This window comes from Actinia tenebrosa, unplaced genomic scaffold (genome assembly GCF_029948245.1).
Source record: "Actinia tenebrosa isolate PJP-AT-01 unplaced genomic scaffold, QUT_ActTen_1.0 PGA_scaffold8__29_contigs__length_14323225, whole genome shotgun sequence".
In the NCBI taxonomy this organism is placed as follows: Eukaryota; Metazoa; Cnidaria; class Anthozoa; order Actiniaria; family Actiniidae; genus Actinia; species Actinia tenebrosa.
The window spans coordinates 14,077,575-14,097,211 of NW_028292585.1; the positions used below are offsets into that span (position 1 = coordinate 14,077,575).

The following is a 19,637-nucleotide window of genomic DNA, read 5'->3' on the forward strand; positions in this document are numbered from 1 at the left end:
CAACTAAATTAGTGCCCTGTCTTGAAGTATAACAAGATACTTGGTAAACAACTCGTCCTATACTGATGAATGGATTGAATTTGACGGATAGTTGGCAAGTTTGACATGTCTCTTACAGGAGCGGGTGCCAGTGGGGTAAGTGACAACTGGCAAAAAATCAGTTAACTGACACAAACCACCTAAAATTAGTAGTTAACCGTTAACTGATATTTTATTATTTTGGTTAATATCAGTGTAAAACGCTAGTAAAATTACTATGTACAGTGAATCAGAGTTAACTCTGAGTTAACTGACATTCGGTCGAAAAATTGGAGTAGTTAACTGACGATTGGGTACCCCATTGGCACCCTCTTAAAGGTTTACAGGTTTTAGAAGAGTTTTTCCCCTTTCAAACTGTTAAAATGCACAATCAGCAGGTCTGTTCTTCTCCAGAACATATCTCGAAGGAACTGGAAGTAATGGTGAGGCTTACCATCTTTTAAGTTCTCAAACTTTATGCGGCCTTTCACGAAACTTAATCAGTTTATTTTTGTTTACTATATAATTCAGGAATATCTTTCTGAGGAACAAATACAAGGTAAATATGAGACTGATAGGATACAAGTAGTCAGTTATGGTCAAAACTCTCCAGCATTCTGGAATGACAGCGGACGCCTTGAAATGACTTCTCCAGCAATGTTCTTCCCTTTTGTTCGGCACTGAGTTTGTAACCAGCTGCAGCCATGACCACGAAATGTCAGAGCTGCTTTGCATTTTCTTTAGTTCAAAATCACAACAATCATTTACTAAATTTCAATGAATTAGGATTTGAAGTTAACCCTGTTTGTCTAAAGCGAAAGAAATATGTCTTAAGCTTTCTAGAAGTCCAGCACTGATATAATGATTTGAAAGTTTTTAAATGATGTTTAAGTTTCCTTGTATTCACTTGTTAATTTGAGGAAACTTGAGCATTGTAGTTGAAATATTCATTATTGTCCCTAGCACTGAATGATAGCTACAGTTAATAACTAACAGCTCTTTGCGTGTTGTTTTCAGAATACAAAGTCGTATTTGAGGCGATCCAGAAAGATGACAAAAGACCGAAGAGCCACATTAAAAGACGAGAACTTGGGATAGCCATGCGGATGATTGGACTCAATCCAAGAGAAGACGATCTGCAAGAGTTTATTAATACGATCGAATTTGAAGGTAAAATACAATTAAATCTCAAGAGTTACTGGTAAAGAAAGAAAACATACATACGAGAATGACACCTCGTCTGGACTGGACTTGTCTGCTTGACAAAAGAGCTATAAGAGGCCGCAGAACCTAGAATAATAAGTACTCGAGGGAATTACACATGGTTTGGAATAGAAAACGCTACGCTTGTAGTAAAATAACTAGGAAAGATAACTAGCCAAAAACTAGCGTGAGCTGCGTCGGTGTTTCTAATGAAAAGATGAAAAACCTTTCTGACGTTTCGGACGCTAGTTCTATGATGCCGAGTCAATTCAATTCAATTCAATTCAATTTCAGTTTATTTACACTGTTTTTTTTCAATTTTATGTAATAGAATTACAAGAATATATATATAGTTCAATAATATTTAGAACTTTTAACATAATTAACAATATAATAGGTGTAAGTGTACGACAGCCAAAGGAGCTAAGCTTTCTAGTTGGCTGTCGTAATTTTCATTTAGGGTCAGAAAAAGAAAAAGAAAAAGACTACAATTCCAAAGACTATAATATGAAATTCAACAGTATAAATTTTCCTCTATAGCAAAAAAGAGTCCAGATACACTTGCGACATGCCCTTGCATTATGATGTCATTAACTACCAGAATCCCTTGCGCACTTTCTTTTCTTCAATTAATTAGCACCAATTGTTTTACAGTTCTCATGAGGAAATACAAGGTCGAATAAGCAAGAAAACGTTTATGAAGCATTATGGCAATAGTAGAAAGATGCCGCCATCATGCCAAAGTCCTGGGGGATGGGGGGGGGGGGGGCATTAGTCACTCATTTCTCCAACCCCTGGATTTGCTCTCGTGACAATCTTTATTACAACAGATAATGGAAGGGTCGACTTTGCGCAGTTCGTCGAGATGATGGAAGAGCAGCGATCACACAGTCAAGAGGAAGAAGATGAAGTTCGAATGGCGTTCAATGTGTTTGACTCGGACTGTAGAGGATATATCGAGGCTAATGAACTACGATATGTGATGGAGACCGTACAAATAGCTCCAGAAGAAAAGCTAAATGAAATGTTACAAGATCTGGGGATTGATAAGGAGAGGAAAATCAGCTTTGAAGGTGGGTGCAGGGACGGAACAAGACGGAATGAAATTTGACGATACAATGGACTACTTCGACGCCTAATGTCAACTTGCCAGGGGGGCAAAACAACAAACAAAGATAAAGGAAAATATGTAGAGTTTAGTGTGCTTGTCTCTCTTTTATGGGTAAAGGTGATCGATATGTGCTGTCTTAATTATATATTAATATTAATATCAATCGACGTCATTACTGTCAATAAGCTTTAATTTCCCCCTCTGGACGCCCCATAATTGGATTTTATCCAAGATGGCCGCCTTATCATCGAAGTTGTCCATTGGTTGGCTGGCTTACTGACTGTCTGTTTCTATGGACTCTGGCTCTAGCAAGTATTTTTTTCTTTACATTTCAGAGTTCAAGACGTTTGTTTCTCCCAAGACCAACTTAAAGTAAACAGGCAGCCCAGTGGGTGAAATATGCGCGAACGATGTAGAATAAAAGCCGATTTATTTGTCTCTCTTTTTCTCTGTCTGTTTCTTTTTCTCTCCTCTCTCTCTCTCTCTCCCTATAATATACGTATTATAAAAAAATGAATTGCCAAAATAAGTTAGAAATTAAACGGACAGTTAATTAATCAATTAACTTTGATCTTGAATATTATTCTTTTTTTTCACTGATTACACTTGAGGCACTTTAACTTCGGATTTCCAGTATGTCTTTTTTTTGTTTTTGTTTTTGTTCTTTCTTTTTGTTGTTGTTGTTTTGCTTGTTTAATTGTTTGTTTATGTCGTTGTTTTTCTCATTTCATTATCCTACGTGTCCTCACTTTTAGTTATTATTTATTATTATTTAAGCCCATATCAAAATTATTTACAAAAGAGCTATATCAACGTAACTCACACATAACAAAAGGTCTAATTGGTTAACGCACGCTTGACGCAATCTATTGTTATTTAAACTACCAATCAGGTGGATTTGAAAGTCGTAAGAAAGCAAGGTGCAAAATCTACTTTTAAATTAAGCGGTCACGGAAGATAAACTTTTATATCTACACTATTGAGTTTTGACTTTCTATCGAATTCATATACCTCTTTACCTTAGGTTTAATGTTGTTATCATTTAAGACCACATGCAATTCCCTAGAGTATTATTTCTTTATTCAATCAGAAGACACAAATATTGGATACAACTTAAACAACGACTCTTGTTCTCAAGGAAATTGCACGTGGTCTGAAATGGAAAAAATATTATAACATGACATATTTTAAAATGGACAAACATGCAATGCCCAAGGTGTGACGGAGTAATTAAGATCTCACGTGACAAATTTAATTGCTTCTGTCAATACGTTATCTTTTTCATGATTGCATGATTTTATCAATGAGTTTTGAATAATATAACAAATAGTTAGCTTACGATATTGTTGTAGTAAATGCATGAAACTTAAGGTAAAATATATATAAAAGTTTAAACAGAAAATTTGGGAAGCCATTTCAATGTTAAGATATATCGTTCTTTTTATAAGTTATGGTTAAAAATGCTGTAAAATGTTTTAAGCAAAAGATTTGTCAGGATTTTAATTAAGGAATGAAGAGAAAAACAAGTAAGCTTGCCAAAAATTATGCTGAAATTTCTTGGAGAAGAGCAATAAAATCAAATTAAACCATGTCTTCAAAATAATTATTTTTAAAAAAAATTTAATTAATATTATAAATCTGTTTTTAAAGGTTAATACAAGATCTAGAGGAGCGAATCACTAATTTCTTAATCAAACAAGTTTCTGAATACGTTTGAGAATTCAATGAAAACGTTGGCTTGTTTCCCGCCGAAACTGTGGTTACCAGGTGGCAATTTCTACCTGTCGTTTTTTGACCAATTACGATGAAGCATAAAATGAGTGTAGTTTGTACTTACAGCTTGCTTTTCCATTACGCCGAATTAGGTCCAGCTTCCACTGCTTCAGACACTTCAACTTAAAGAATTCCTAGTGTATTTCCACAAGCAAGTTTTAAAAAATGGTAAGAGTTTTGATGATTCTTGTCCACAATTTGGTTCAAAAGAACAACAACAAATGACTCGTTTATAATATTTGAACATGTTTTTAAACAACTAAACAACTTATAAATGCAATTTGATAGCTACTAAACGATGCCAGACACCTTAAAGTTTGTTTTGGGCATTTTTTATTGTCAGGACACTTGAGTACGATCGATGGTAAAAACCTATTTCCACTCAATTAGCTCAAGGGATGATTTACAAAGTGGCAAAATTTCAAAGTGTACACGCGGTTACGTTTAAGCGTCCTCGCTGTAAAAAGAGCACAGATTTTTAAAATTTCATGCATATATATTATAATCTAAATTGACATTCGACAAACTAACAAAAGTATCTATTCTTTATCGTTTACAAAGTAATTTGTGGAAGACATGTTCCAAAAGTCTGCTGGAAAATGCACTTGAGTCGAAAAAAGACTGAAACACGTTGCTGGAAGGACATTTTTGCAAGGCGAAAAAATGAGTCAGAAATATGTCTAAGATGTATTCAACAGCAACTACTCCAGATTTAGAACCTTCGAAGTTGATTAATTTTACTTTCATTGATACGATGGCATGGAATTACGTGCATTTTAACTAGTTTAAATTTGACACGATTTTCTTTGTTTTTCGTAGAGCTATTATATGTCCCTATTTCCCTGCTCATTACGAATTGAAGTGCTGTGTCGGGATAACTTCCGCTATCCCCGGCTGTATCTATGTATAGAGGCTTTGCACCATCATGTGATGGCAGCCATGACAGGAGGCAGAAACAATTGAATCTGGTCTAATCTGATTTACATGAGAAAGAATTCAGTTTGCCATGAGAAGACTATTTTTGTGCTTCCTGTCATGGTTGCCATCACGTGATGGTGCAACGCCTCTATTGCCCTTGAATACTAATGTATGAATGCCCTGGCAATATAGCGCATTTAACAGTTGCCTCAATGCGCTTTACATTTTTGATCAGTGGAGGACTTTACAGGCTGCATATTAAGACGCTAGTAGCAGTCGTGCAGCTTACAATCATGAGTGAATTAATTGTTAGTATATTAGAATTATAACTCCAAAAACAAGATACTTAATGTATGTATTTCCTGCATGCATGAATGATTAAATCAGTAAAAGATATTTCTTTCGCTACGGACTAATTTGCTCAAACAATTAGTTTTAAAAAAAATTCGTCGGCGCCTTGTATTGACTGTGTTTCTATTTTGATGATCTTGTTCTTCTGTTTAAATAGGATAAGATACCAGAAGAACAACTCCAAGGTTAGTTTATCATAGATGATATTACGATTATAAATATTGAGCTGGATGGATGGATGGATGGATGGATGGATGGATGGATGGGTGGGTGGATGGATGGATGGATGGGTGGGTGGGTGGATGGATGGATGGATGGATGGATGGATGGATGGGTGGATGGGTGGATGGATGGGTGGGTGGGTGGGTGGGTGGATGGATGGATGGATGCATGCATGCATGCATGCATGGATATGGATGGATGGATTGATGGATTGATGGATGGATGGATATGGATGCATGCATGCATGCATGGATATTGATATCGATATCAACTTTATTTAGACACGAAAGCTCTATCAAACCTAAGTACAATGATATAAAAAATTTTATACAAAAGAACTTAACTTTGGTCTACCTAGAGGCCGTGTAGAATATAACAGTAAAAATATAAATACTATTTACACATTATATTGACTAGCATGACTAGCATGAATGAATCCATAGATGGATGAAAGAAGATGTATTAACCCAGTGTAATCTATTTTTATTTCCAGAGTTGAGGGAAGCCTTTATTATGTTCGATCAAGATGGCAGCGGGTTTATCTGCAGTAAGGAATTAAACTCGATCATGAGGGCGTTAGGCATGAACCCAACAGAAGACGAACTACAAGATATGATCAACGAGGTTGACTTTGACGGTAAGTACCGGACCCCCCCCCCCTCCCCTCCCTCCCTTTTGACTAGAACAATTTATAACTAGGAGGACACGACACTAGAGAAAAACGTTTGTGCACTTCAGCACGTTTTCTAAGAGTTTTTGAAGAGTTTGAGTCGGGGTTTGAGTGAGAAAATATATGTTTGCTTTTTCCAAGTATGCAAAAACGTTCGAGAGTATACTTTTGTCAGAAAAAGATACTATATTAACAAACACAATATGAAAGAATTAGCCTTAAGTATCAAACATGGACACTAAGTTTTGGCATTTTGTGAAGTCCAATTTATCAGTCATGTTTGAAAGTCAAATTTACACATGATTTGACTAATTTGCATACGGATTCAGAGCACGCGCAGACGTTTTTCACTCGTGTCAGAGGACACCAGTTTCGAATTCGATCGTTGATCTCCAAAAAAAAAAAATGTTAGCCAATCAGAATCGAGAACATTTGCAAAACTGAGACGTCACTTTTCCTCTTGAAATTATGAAAAAAAGCAATGTTGCTTATAAGAGGTTAATAACAGTAACTCCACAATAACTAATGAGCTTTATATTTTTGTTGTAATGGTAGACAGTCAGGTTTTCATTTTTGGCTGGTCATTTTTCACAGGCCTGGTTACACCTCAGTTTTGCAGTGACACGACATTTCTACGTCGCTATTTCCGAGATCAGTTGATTACCATTTAATATCATCTAGAATAACTTGAAACTAAAGACCTGGATTCGTTCACCTCATTTAAAAATAAAAGCAAGGTTATTGAAATATTACCATATTTTCTGTTTCTTCTTTTTCCCTTCTTTCTTTCTACTTTTTGTTAATTGACTGGCAAATCCGGCAACTTTCTCATCACGAAGGCCGGGAAAATCTGATAAACTTTACAGCGCTCGATCTATTATCTATTATATATTGAGATATCGATTTTCAAACTTCTATATTAAAACAAGTAAAACAAGTTCAACGCACAGGTTCGTCATATGGCGCGCGGAATGGTTCAAAACCGTGTCATTTCGATTGTAATAATTGAATATTTGTTTGTCAATTGCGTCGGCTTTGCTTGAATGTGTACACTACTCTTATCAGTATTGCATTACATAAGCACGCTTCATATGTTTACTTTGTCAATCAAATAAAAAATAGTTCAATTGCAAAAATTCGGTCGATTTACAAAAGCACTGTCAATCACCAAACTCGGTCAATAAACTCGGTCAATAAACTCTGTCAATCACCAAAACTCGGTCAATTAACTCTGTCAATCATCAAAACTTGGTCAATTACAAAAACTCTGTTGAATGATTCAGCAAAAAAAAATAAATAAAATAAAAAAATTCTAAAACCTTTCTACCCACTACACAAGGCTTTGCAAGGCACGGGGATATGACTTAACCATAGTTTATGACTCAACTATTAATTAACTTCTGTCGCAAGTCTTAGGAGAAGGTAGACCGAGCTGAATACTGCTTATAACTGTCATAACTCGCATGGGGAGCTTTTAACGATGCTGACATCTCAGACTTTAACGTAGAAAATGACATACACCTATTTCAAAAAACGCTGTCGGTCGCAGATCTGAAATCTGAGAAAAGGAATTGTGGGTTCAGCTGTAAATTGTTTGTGGTTTTAATTAGTAGTTCGCAAAAAGTTAATATCTTGATAAACTAACTTTGAGCGATGACCTGCGCTGGCAAACTATCTGGGTAAGTGTATATTGAATTTTGAACGAGAAAACACTCAGTCCCACACAATTCTAATCGGTCTCAGATTTCTGATTTCAGATATCCAACCGACAAGGTTTTTTGAAATAGGTGTATACTCTCAATGAAGCAACTATCTTGAATCAACCTCAATCAATTTGTGCAACAAATATTCTCTATATTTTTTCTTAAATTTATTCTCTTTCAAGCAATAATGCGAAATGATTATATAGTACTATAAACAATACTTTAAAAATGTCAATGTCATAGTCTTTTGATGGTGTGAGACACAAAACTAGTACGGCATTTCGTGACTAAGTCTTTAGGTAAACATTAGAGTGTGTGACGCAAATGTTCATGTAATCAGATAGTAGTTTTGTAACCAGATATATAGATATTGATATTCTTACACACATGTACTGAGCATAGATCTCAAAGAAAGAAGAAGCAAATATATAAAGTTCCAGCAAAAATCGTGTCAACTATTAGTTCAAAGGGGATCAAAAGTACCGTGTGTAACAATGGCTTTTATGATCGGAGCTTTGTAAGAAAATTCCGGATGTGTCGCAGGCTAGTGTGAGGGGAGATGATGTTTTGAAAGCTCTCAAATTGGACTCGCCTTATCTATAAATTCCGAATTGTACGAGAATATTGTGCGGTTTTTTGTTTATAATACACGCAACAAAATTGAGGAATTTAATTGCCCTATTTCACTATGACGTCACTGCTTGTTTATGTGGGGGATAGAATCGCCAAATCCAATAGAAAATTCAACGAAATTTGCTCCTAGCGAAACAGTTTAATCTAAAATGGCCTGGTTTTCAGATATAATATGTGTTAATATGTACTAAAAAATATTCTGAGAGTTTGCTGGCTATTCTACTTCTTTTCGTGGATTTGATACGGATTTTAGAACAATTTTCGGTGAATTTGCGTTGAATAGACCCCTTCATAACTCCCTGCGCTATCTTGAAAGGTAGCCGTGCCTTTGCATCGAAGCGAGACGAACGGCGAGCTTGCAATGATAGAGACATGTGAATAATTGTTCAAGGTGTTAAAAAAGGTCTCTATCATTGCAAGCTCATCGTTCGTCTCGCTTCGATGCAAAGGCACGGCTACCTTTCAAGTTGGCGCAGGGAACTGTGAAGGGGACTATTGACACCCTCCGACGACCATGATCCTTTGCGTTTAAACAATAGATTGTTTTGATTTGACGTCATAGTGAAATAGGGTAATTGGGACTCTACAGAGTACAATTTGGGATTTCATTGTACTCCTCTTGTCCGATCAGAATCGAGTACTTTTGTTGAGTGTATTATAAAGTAGAAAATAGTTTCTCAAAATCCAAATCACTTTCCATCTTATTTGGTCTTCTTTGCTTTTAGCCTGATGGCAAAAGACATATGACACTTGCTAATGTTACGTAATCGATAGAGTTTTGGCGATTGATCAGAGTTTGTTTTGCTGAACCGACAGAGTTTCTTTAATGATTCGACAAAGTTTTACGCGTGATAATTGACAAGACATATGACATGTGCTAATGTTACGTAATCGACAGAGTTTTAGCAATTGACCTCGTTTTTTGCTGAATCGACAGAGTTTTACGCGTGATAATTGAGATTCGACCGCAATTTTTCGTGGTCATCCGAACAAAGGCGAAGGTCTAACTTTTTACAGATAGTTTTAGACCAATGGTAACTCCTTCTGCTAAGATATTTCATGACCCTCAGTGCTGGTCCGGCCGCTGAGCCTTAAACCTACGAAACTGAGATAACATGAACCAGGAGGCGGTAAAAACAAGACAACAACTGAATAAATGGAATTTAAGTTGCTTTTTTCCCCTGAAAATGCAGCAGGCTTGAGTGTATGCTTTTCAAGTTTGTCTTGTTTTGCTTCTGTCTTTTCTGGTTTTAAAGAAAATCTTTCGAGGCGGCGAAAGAATCTATTCACCTTAATCGAGCCTGGAGTTTTCCACTCCTACTAATACTTGGCCCGGTTCCGCTTTTGATAAGTGTTCCAACACACTCCGCCTTGATCAAAGTCCGAGGAAGCGATGGTAAAACTGTCTATATATTTTGAAGCTCGTGAGAATTGAACTCAAACTACTCGCTCTGGCTAAGCGACTGACCATTAAGATCGAGGACTATTAACTATGAACTTTCGATCCAAAAGACGAAGATCTTCTCCTAAGATTTCCAGTAAGTTCATGGTGTTGAGTCGTTTATTTATATAGAAATATAAGTTACCATATTATATCGAAAATCCGCACGTACAAGCGGTTCATGAGAATTACGTTGTTTTGTAACTTGTGAACGGCTTCACTCAAGGAAAGAAAATCTTTGTCTATCGCAGTAAACTCATTTGCCCTTCAGAAATCCTGGACTCGGCATCACAGGGCGTTAGCATTTTACTTTTTCCTTTGATTCACAGATTTTTCTGCGCGTTCTCCGATTTTTATCCCGAACCTCCACAAAGCAATTCTAATTTTTTCTGTGAGTTAGCCGTGCCTTGTTTGATAAGCCCATAGGATAAAAACCGAACTATAACACTTGAAACTGTTATCGGAATAGAGTACCGGAGTTATGACGTCACAAAATATTATTTTCACTGTATCATAATTTCGATCCTTGATTTCGATAGGAAATCAAGAAAGACGCGAACACGTTAAATTTCAAAAGAATTGGTTGAATATTAACAGAGATACGGCCGTTGGAATATATAATTTCCCCATACAAATCTCTGTATTTTTGCCCTGGTTCGATTACGTAAGAACCAGGGCGAAAATATAATTATTTGTTTGGGGAAATTATACATTCAAACGGCCATATCTCTGTTTCTTTTTAACCGATATTCTTAGAATTTGGCGTGTTAACGTCTTTCTTGATGTTCTATCGAAATTTAGGATCGAAAATTTTGTTTTTCGTGACGTCACACTTCGGTACTCTATAGTGTATCTAGTTAAAGTGCACATGACACGAAAAACTTTTAATGTTAAAAATGTGTATTTTATTGGCATTAATAAGAATATCACGGTTAAATTTGTTCCAAAAACGTATTTCTCTAGAAATTCAAGAAAATTCAGTACAAGTTGTGACGTCATTTTGTTTACAAGTCTCCAGATTTAGTTGCAAATACACGAAATATGTTTGAATGTAGAATCTTAATTTCAAGTAGTACACTTTTCAGTTTCCCAACATTTGAAGAGTAATACGTAAGCTATCAACTGAAGCTGAATAGAATATGCCTTTTGCTATTATTTTATACGAATTACAATTTATATTTAGTGCATTACTACTGAATCTAGAGTACGTGTCAACAAAATGACGTCACAAATTGGGCTTAACTTTCTCACATATCTCAAGAAATAAGCTTTTGAAACGAATTTCATTACGATATATTTATTGTTACTAACAAACTATACATTTTAAACAATGAAATGTTTTCGTGTCATATACACTTTAAGCGCTTGTGATCTAGTGTAGAAGGCGTTTTTGAATGAACTTTGTAAACTTTGTCAAAATAGTCTTACAGAAACGATGAGTTCCGCGAAATTGTAGATTTTTCATTTTAATTTCTCTTTTTGTGTGTTTTTTTTTTGGTTCGTAGGAAATGGAGTTCTGGATTTTCCCGAATTTGTTCAACTTATGCAAGACCAAAAAAAGCCAGACGAGGAAGAAGAAGAACTCGTGAATGCTTTCCATGTATTTGATGCCGATGGCAAAGGTTATATTGAGGCTTCTGAGCTTCGAGAACTGCTCAAAAACATGGATGACAAAATCACAGAAAAAGAATTACGCGACCTCTTGCGGTTTACACATCTTGACGAAGACAGAAAAATCTCATTTTTGGGTAAGAAATATCGAAAATATTAATGTTCTATTGCTTGTGCAGTTATTTAAAACAAATACAATAATATTATAAGATATTAAACAAAAGGAAAACGTTTTCTTTACCTTTTTCTTTTCTTTTTCGAAAGAATTCGCAAACCTGATTGATCCATTTAGAGAGGAAAAAACGATGGAAACGGAGTGAAAATCGACGTACGTGTGGCCGCCACCTTGGTTTCTGAAAACCGGTCGTCAAGAATGGTTTCTTCGCAATTAATAGTAATAATAAAATAGAGATTAGTATTGTCAGTCTGTATTGTCATATGCACAAATTAAATAGAATAGAAATTAAGGTGGCTGCCTACTTTTGAACGTTCGATTTGAGCCCACGATGTGCGCGTGCTCAAAAACCGCTGAAAAATCTACAAGATTTTATTGAAGAACCATACGCGTTTTGAGCTTCAACAGGGCAAAACCCTCAAATTTTGCACGGGACTCTATATTTTTTGATAGCTCATTCGAAAAAACTCCTAAAAATCAAGGTTATATCAACATTTTAGGAAAAGTTTAAATCAGGAACACGTGAAAAAATAGATTTTTGTAGGGATTTTTGTTCGACTTTATGAGATTTTTTAAGAGCACCGAAACTACAAAATATGACAAATCAATGTATCTCTCTGTCTTTTTGTCGAAAATATCTATGTATTATTGTAGAAGGATTGACTAGCCTTCGTTCGTGCAATTATAGTCTGCAAATAACTATTATCTTATGAATCTTAATTTTTTTTCTAATCACTTCCGGTGGCGCAATTTTTACTCCAAAAGCTCGTGCGTAGGCTGCCATTAAATGCTGATTATCTCGAAAACGAGCTCGGGACACCCTATTTTTCTTTCCAGATTTGGAATCAGCATTAAATTTCAATTCGGAAAATCGAAGTTTTAAGAAAAGCTTAAATCAATTTCCAAAAGTAGGCAGTCACATTAATGTAATAATCACTTTATTATAAATATTTATTATACTTTTATATTATATTTAAATTTCTCTATATTGTCATCAAATGTAATTAATATTTAAGAGCAATAACTTCTGTTCTGTTCTGTTCTGCAAAACTACATATGAAATGTTACGAAGTATAAGCAGAGTTAAGAAAGTCTATGTCGTGTTTCGGGCTCGCTTTAATTGTGTCTTGTCTAAGTACATATGAATATGCATGAACCTATTCCCCCTAATTAACATACATCACACTCCTCCCTTCTTAGCTTAAGGATCGTGGTCAAAAGATATCTAACTATTAACAACTCAAATACACTATAAGTCTTTCTTTTAACCTAATGTCTTCAACGCAATGTTCAGTCTCTTGTTTCTGTTTGTTCCTTTACAGTTCCTTTCTCAATCTTTCCCTTCCACTAGTCTTAGTGGCGGTTTCCGTATCCTAGTTGATCGTCTTAGTGTCTTAACTTCCTTGGGTACTTTCGTGACTTTGGTTGAAGTCCCTGCTTCCGGCTCTTGTGTCGGCATTGTTTTTTGGGTTTCCCCAGGCGGTCTTGCAGAAACATCTTTCTCCTCCTTTGTCTGTATCTTTGGCCTAGGTCTGTCACTTGCTAAGGTACCTCCACTTAATTCTGTCTCTATGTCGCGCTGTGGCACTTGATCTCTCGACCGATCGGGTACTATCTCTGGTCCATCTGTCATAAGAACGGATCTCCTCAGATGATCCACGTGTCTCTTCCACACTCTTCCGTCCTGTAACACTACTACATACGATCTTGGTCCTGTCCGCTCTACAATAGTACTTGACCACCATGTCTCCTCCTTTCTTGGGTCTTTCACCAGCACTGGTTCTCCAGCGTAGAACTCTCGTAGCTTAACTTCCTTGTCGTGATACTGCTTCTGCTTACTTTGCATGTTCACTACCTTATTTTCTGGGCTTGGTCGTACTAGAGCTAATCTTGTACGGAGTTCTCGTCCCATGAATAAGCTTGCTGGTGTACATCCAGTCGTTGGGTGTTTGGTAGTACGGTATGCCAAAAGGAAACGATCTATCTGTAGCTGCAAGTTTTGTCCTGGTGACTTACTTGCCTTAAGGCTTCTCTTGAATGTTTGTACCATCCGCTCTGCAGCTCCGTTGCTAGCAGGGTGGTAAGGTGCTACCTTGATGTGTTTCACACCGTTTTTCTTGAGAAAAACTTCGAATTCTTCACTTCTAAACTGTGGTCCGTTGTCACTAACTATTTGTACTGGGATTCCATACTTGCTGAACAGGTCTCGGAGGACTTCAATCGTTGCTGCTGCTGTAGTACTCTTCATGAGGATGATTTCGGGCCATTTTGAATGTGCGTCCACTACTACCAAGTAGTTCTTGCCTTCTTTCTCTGCAAAGTCAATATGCACTCTGCACCATGGTGTATTCGGCCACAACCATGGCATTAATGGTGCAACCGTTGGTACACTCCTTGTCTGCTGACACCTGTGACAGTGTCTGACCGTGTACTCTATGTCCTCATCTATTTTCGGCCACCATATGTAGCTCCTCGCCATCTCCTTCATACGTACCATCCCGGGGTGAGCCGTATGCAGTTCCTCTAGCATCCCTTCACGGTGTTTACTGGGAATAACCACTCGTAATCCCCACATCAAACAGTCTTGCTCGATGGATAACTCGTGCTTACGTTGGACGTATGGCTTTAGCCGCATGTCGTCTACTTCTGTTGGCCATCCAGATCGCGTGTACTCCAAGACTCTGGATAGCACAGGATCAGTTCGGATTGCCTTTCTGATTGATGTGCTTGTGATGGGTAGTCCTTCGATGAACTTGCTCTCTACGTTGTAGATAGAGTTTTCCCTCGTTGATGAACCTGTGGCTAACAATGGCAATCTGGATAATGCATCCGCTGTTGCATTTTCTTTAGATGGAATGAACTTTAGATTGTAGTTGAAGGCTGATAGGGTTAAAGCCCATCTTTGTAACCTTTGTGCTGCTAACGTTGGCACGGCTGTTTTGGGACCTAAGATCCTTTCTAACGGTTTGCGATCAGTCAATATTGTGAATTGCCTTCCCCATAGGTAACTATGGAATCTCTTGACACCAAAAATTACTGCTAGCGCTTCCTTGTCCAGCTGACTGTAGCCTTTCTCGTGTTTGTTCAGTGTCCGCGATGCATAGGCTATTGGCCTTTGCGATCCGTCGTCGTATTTGTGCATGATGACTGCCCCCAGTCCATATGGAGAGGCGTCTGTTGCTATCAACAGCGGCAGTTTAGGGTCGTAATGCGCTAGTACTTTCCTTGAGGTAAGTTCTTGCTTTATTTTCTTGAAAGCTGACTCACATTCCGGCGTCCACTTCCACTCCTTGTTGCCCAGGAGGTCGTTCAATGGGTGTATAACACTTGACAGGTTCGGTAAGAACTTTGCGTGAAAATTCAGCATTCCCAGCCACGAACGCAGTTCTGTTACATTCTTGGGTGCTGGGGCCTTCGTCACCGCTTCTACCTTTTTCTCCGTTGGTTGGATACCTGCCGCTGATATTTTTACTCCCATGTAGACTACTGAATCTTTCATGAATTCGCACTTCTCTGGCTTCACTCTCAGACCATATTTCTTGAATCTCTTGAAAACCTCTTCCAACGTTTCCAAGTGTTCCTTATCATTGCGACCGGTTACTAGAACATCATCCATGATACCACACGTGTGGTTTAAGCCTGCTAATACTTGGTCAATGAACCGCTGCCAGATTGCTGGGCTTGACGATATACCATAGGGTAAGCGCGTATACCTGAATAGTCCCTTAGGCGTGTTTATTGTGACTAAGTTCTGGGACTCCACGTCGAGTAGCATCTGTTGATACGCACACTTCAGGTCAATCTTCGAGAACTGCTTTCCGCCTGCCATCTTGGTCTGGAGTTCTTCCGGTGTTGGTATCGGGTATTGTTCTGTATGAATTGCTTGATTCACGGTGCATTTGTAGTCCCCACATAGACGTACCGTTCCGTCGGTCTTGGGTACAACCACTAAAGGAGTTGACCACTCACTGAATTCTACAGCTTCTATGATTCCTTCTTGCTTCATCCTGTCGATTTCCTTCTCGACTGCTGGTCTAAGAGAGAATGGCACCGGGCGTGCCTTCAGGTGAATTGGTGCAACATCGGGTTTTACATGCAAGGTTGCCTTCGTTCCTTGTATAGTTCCTAGTTCTGGTTTGAAGATATCTGCGTACCTCGATTTCAGCTCCTCAACTGGTTCCGACCTCGAGTGGTAATGCACTTGCGTGAACAAGTTCTGCCAGTCCAGCTTGATGGCTCTGAGCCAGGATCGTCCCAGCAGGGGTGGAGCATACTTGTCTGCCTCAACAATGACTATCGGTAAAGCTGCAGACTGTCCCTGGTATTCGACATCTACCAGAATCTCTCCTGCTGTCTTCAAGGGTGTTCCCGCATATCCGCGAAGGCTTCGCGTTGTCTTCTTCAGCGGAATATGTCGAAGGTATTTCTCGTAATCCTTCATTGTCATGATGGAAACTGCTGCTCCGGTATCTAGCTCCATTTCTACCTTTGATCCTTCCATTAAGATCGGTATCTTGATCGTTCCTGTAAATTCTTGATGATCTACCTTAATCTTCTTCTTCACGTCCTCGTTGATCTCTACTGCATTTACTGGGTCGTACGGATCTGTATCCGACTCACTCTCTTCCACTTCGCTCGGCGTCTCGTAGTCGTCGTCTTGGTTAACGCTCTCTTCTACGAAGCGTACAGGTTGTTTGCCCTTCGTGGCTTTGTTTTCCTTCCTTCCGTTGTCATTACCTCGGCCTTGCCCCTGTTTGTTCCTACATTGCGACTTTAGATGACCAATTTCATTACATTTGAAGCACTTAGCGTTTTTATACCTGCATTCCGCAGAGCTATGATTCTTCATTCCGCACCGTCCGCATTTCCTTTCCGATTCCGTTGACTTTTTTACCATTCTTCGATTTCCCCGATAGCTCACTTTATTTACCATTTTACTCTCCTCACTCATGTCCTTGACATTCTTTTCTGCTGCTTCTTCTGCCAAAGCTACCTCTAGTGCTTTCTGGAAGGTGTAATTTTGTGCTAGTAGTTTTGTACGGATACTATCCGACCGCAAACCACACACAAATCTGTCTCTTAAATTCTCTTGCAACTGATCTCCTTTAAAATCACAAGTCGCTGCCATTTTCTTCAAATCTGCTGCAAATCCGGTGATGGACTGTCCCGTTGTTTGCTTAGTGGAGTTAAAGCGAAATCTTTCAGTGATTACCAGCCTTTTTGGTTTAAAATGTGCTTTTAGTATTCCACATAGCTCCGTGAAGCTCTTCTCACTCGGTTGTTGTGGATAACACACGTCGCTCAAAATCTTGTACGACTTGTTCCCTATGCTGCTTAATAGGATAGCTTTTCTCTTTGCTTTGTTTTCTTCCCTATCCTCAATATCCCAGGCTATAAAATACTGACATAATCTATATCACCTTGATTGGGGTCAAATTCTTCGAAAACACTTCTCGCCGCCGCCATGTTGTCGCTGCTTTTCTCGCTTGAACTCTGTCCTTGGCTTCGTAAATTCCCTTTGAATTCGCCTTAAAACAGTTCTTCGTTGTTTTATCCTCGGCTCCGTAAATTCACTTTGAATTTGCCTAAGAAAAAGTCCTGAAAATCTTGATTTTCTTACAGAATCCTCGTCGCCAGTGTCGTGTTTCGGGCTCGCTTTAATTGTGTCTTGTCTAAGTACATATGAATATGCATGAACCTATTCCCCCTAATTAACATACATCACAGTCTAGAAATCATAAATGATATCAGAAAACTCATTAATAATTCATGAAGGAAACACAATAGAAATCATGACCATGAAGGAGATTTTATATCTGATATAGATTCGTCTTCATTTGCATAAACTTTAACTTGTATTTTCTCTCATTTTTTCTCTCGGCTACGATAAAAAAGAACTGTAGTGTTAAAACTGTTAGTTAAATAATTTAATGATTACGATTAAAATTATCATATTCATAAAACTGGTTTGAAACGTTCCGTGTTCACCCCTCGTAGCAAACTGCCCTGATGCTTTACCCCACAGTCAATTCAAAAAATGTTGTTGTCGACCAACTCAAGACTACGCGACTAGACCGAAAGGAACTCTGGGTAGTAATCAATGAAGCCGAGTTGACTCCATAATTTTATCTGACTAGTTATACCTGGTTTACAGCACGAACCTTCGTAGGCGAGCGGGAAGTGTTGAAGGAGGCGTTTTTTTAATGCCTTCATATTTTCGGAATTGTGAACTAAATCATAACTAGTTTGTTTTTCTTTTCCTTAACCCGAAGAAATGCATTATTGATGGATTGTTTCTGGCCATTATTATCTTATTACTAGCGGAAACAATTAACTCAGAACGAATATTTAACCGCTTCAGATATTTTTACCCATATTCCTTTCGGTCCAGTCGCGTAGGCTTGAGCCGGTCGACAACAACGTTTTTTGAATTGACTGTATATGAAGTTTGCTTTACCATTGAAAGTAAATGAAAAAGAGGGTGTTTGCAATTATTTCTATAAATCTTGTTAAAAATGACTACCTGCGCTTTTTCTAACAACGCGGTATCAATATTAATGGGTTCAGATATGTAGTTCTTTTAAAACATCTCTATTAAGGAAGTACTGAATAATTGTCAATTCTGGCTGAGAGGCTGCATACACTGAAAGACCCCACTTTAGATACACGTGACTATATTGCGTGACACAAACTCAACCTTCATATCTCGGGAACCAAACATCAAAATGACTCGAAATGTTTTCTTGTGACTTATATCACTGATTTCAAGAGTTCGTTTTCTCTTAGTGCTGATTTCTAAAACATACTTGAGAAATGCATGCCTTATACCATGCATATAATTAAGATTTTAATGTTTTGACGACGTCGCGTAAAAACCGCAATAGCTCTAAAATACATATATGTTTGATGGCGGTCCAATTAACAACTGAGTTCCAGGGCGCTTATTAGGTAGGGCGGCGAAACGGGCTGGCCGAGCAAAAAATGTGTGATGTGGGGGACTGGGAACGAGTTTCCTTTTACTTTTTACTGCCAATCCGGTCAAACCATGATGGCGGGCAATAGTTTGGAGCCTATTTTGTGCGAATTTGACCAAGATTTTCTGCAAATACGATACCGATGATGATAACCTTAACCCTGAACAGGACGATTTAATGATTCAAGGAAAGGACATGGATAAGAATGAAGGTTTCCTTCTCACAAACGTTACGAAACATTCCCTTTCTTTCTTATTGGAGAGGTTAAGTCATTAAACATGAAAGATCTCTTGCTGAAACAGTGACCAACATTGCGTCCAAGGAATCGCTCATTTTCTTTCTCGCTTTAATTCAATTCAAAAATCTACCATTTGAAAGATGATTCATCATAATATAGCATATATGAATCTTGGAGAGGTGCTTTAAGTTTTTATTGGAAAACAGACCGTTGAAGATTCCTTAACGCGCTTCTTACGTCTTTTTTTTAACCGTTTACCTCAGCAGTTTACGAAAAAAATCGAAAGCTTCTATCCATATGATGGGAACGCTTCGAAAAGACAAAATCTACTCCATGTATCATCACTAATTTTTTTAGATTTACTAGAAGGATTTGAGCATTAAACCTTGAATGTCGCAATTTTTGAAAAATTGTCTTCCGATGATAGCAGACGAGCGGGACAAGAGTAGCGGCGCGGAGCGTGAAAACGTGACTAGTTCCCAGTCCCCCTCCGCATCACACGTCGGACAATGACCAGTGGTTTTGCCGCCCTACCTAATTAGCGCCCTGCTGAGTTCAGTAGTGTACCACTTAAGATTCAATCTGTTTGTTTTTTT

At 38.0% G+C, this 19,637-nt stretch overlaps 2 protein-coding genes across 2 annotated transcripts; both read left to right on the forward strand.

Annotated features, from left to right (window-relative positions):
- The first annotated feature begins 262 nt into the window (after positions 1–262).
- LOC116291550 (neo-calmodulin-like) lies at positions 263–2,848 on the forward strand. The gene is made up of 5 exons (XM_031698726.2): positions 263–461; positions 550–577; positions 1,036–1,188; positions 2,052–2,294; positions 2,668–2,848. Exons 1-5 carry the CDS (start codon positions 402–404, stop codon positions 2,706–2,708), a joined length of 525 nt encoding a protein of 174 aa, XP_031554586.1. The 5' UTR covers positions 263–401; the 3' UTR covers positions 2,709–2,848.
- Positions 2,849–4,157: 1,309 nt separating this feature from the next.
- On the forward strand, positions 4,158–17,792 carry LOC116291551 (calmodulin-alpha). The gene is made up of 5 exons (XM_031698727.2): positions 4,158–4,273; positions 5,532–5,559; positions 6,090–6,233; positions 11,549–11,791; positions 11,919–17,792. Exons 1-5 carry the CDS (start codon positions 4,271–4,273, stop codon positions 11,972–11,974), a joined length of 474 nt encoding a protein of 157 aa, XP_031554587.1. The 5' UTR covers positions 4,158–4,270; the 3' UTR covers positions 11,975–17,792.
- Positions 17,793–19,637: the final 1,845 nt, after the last annotated feature.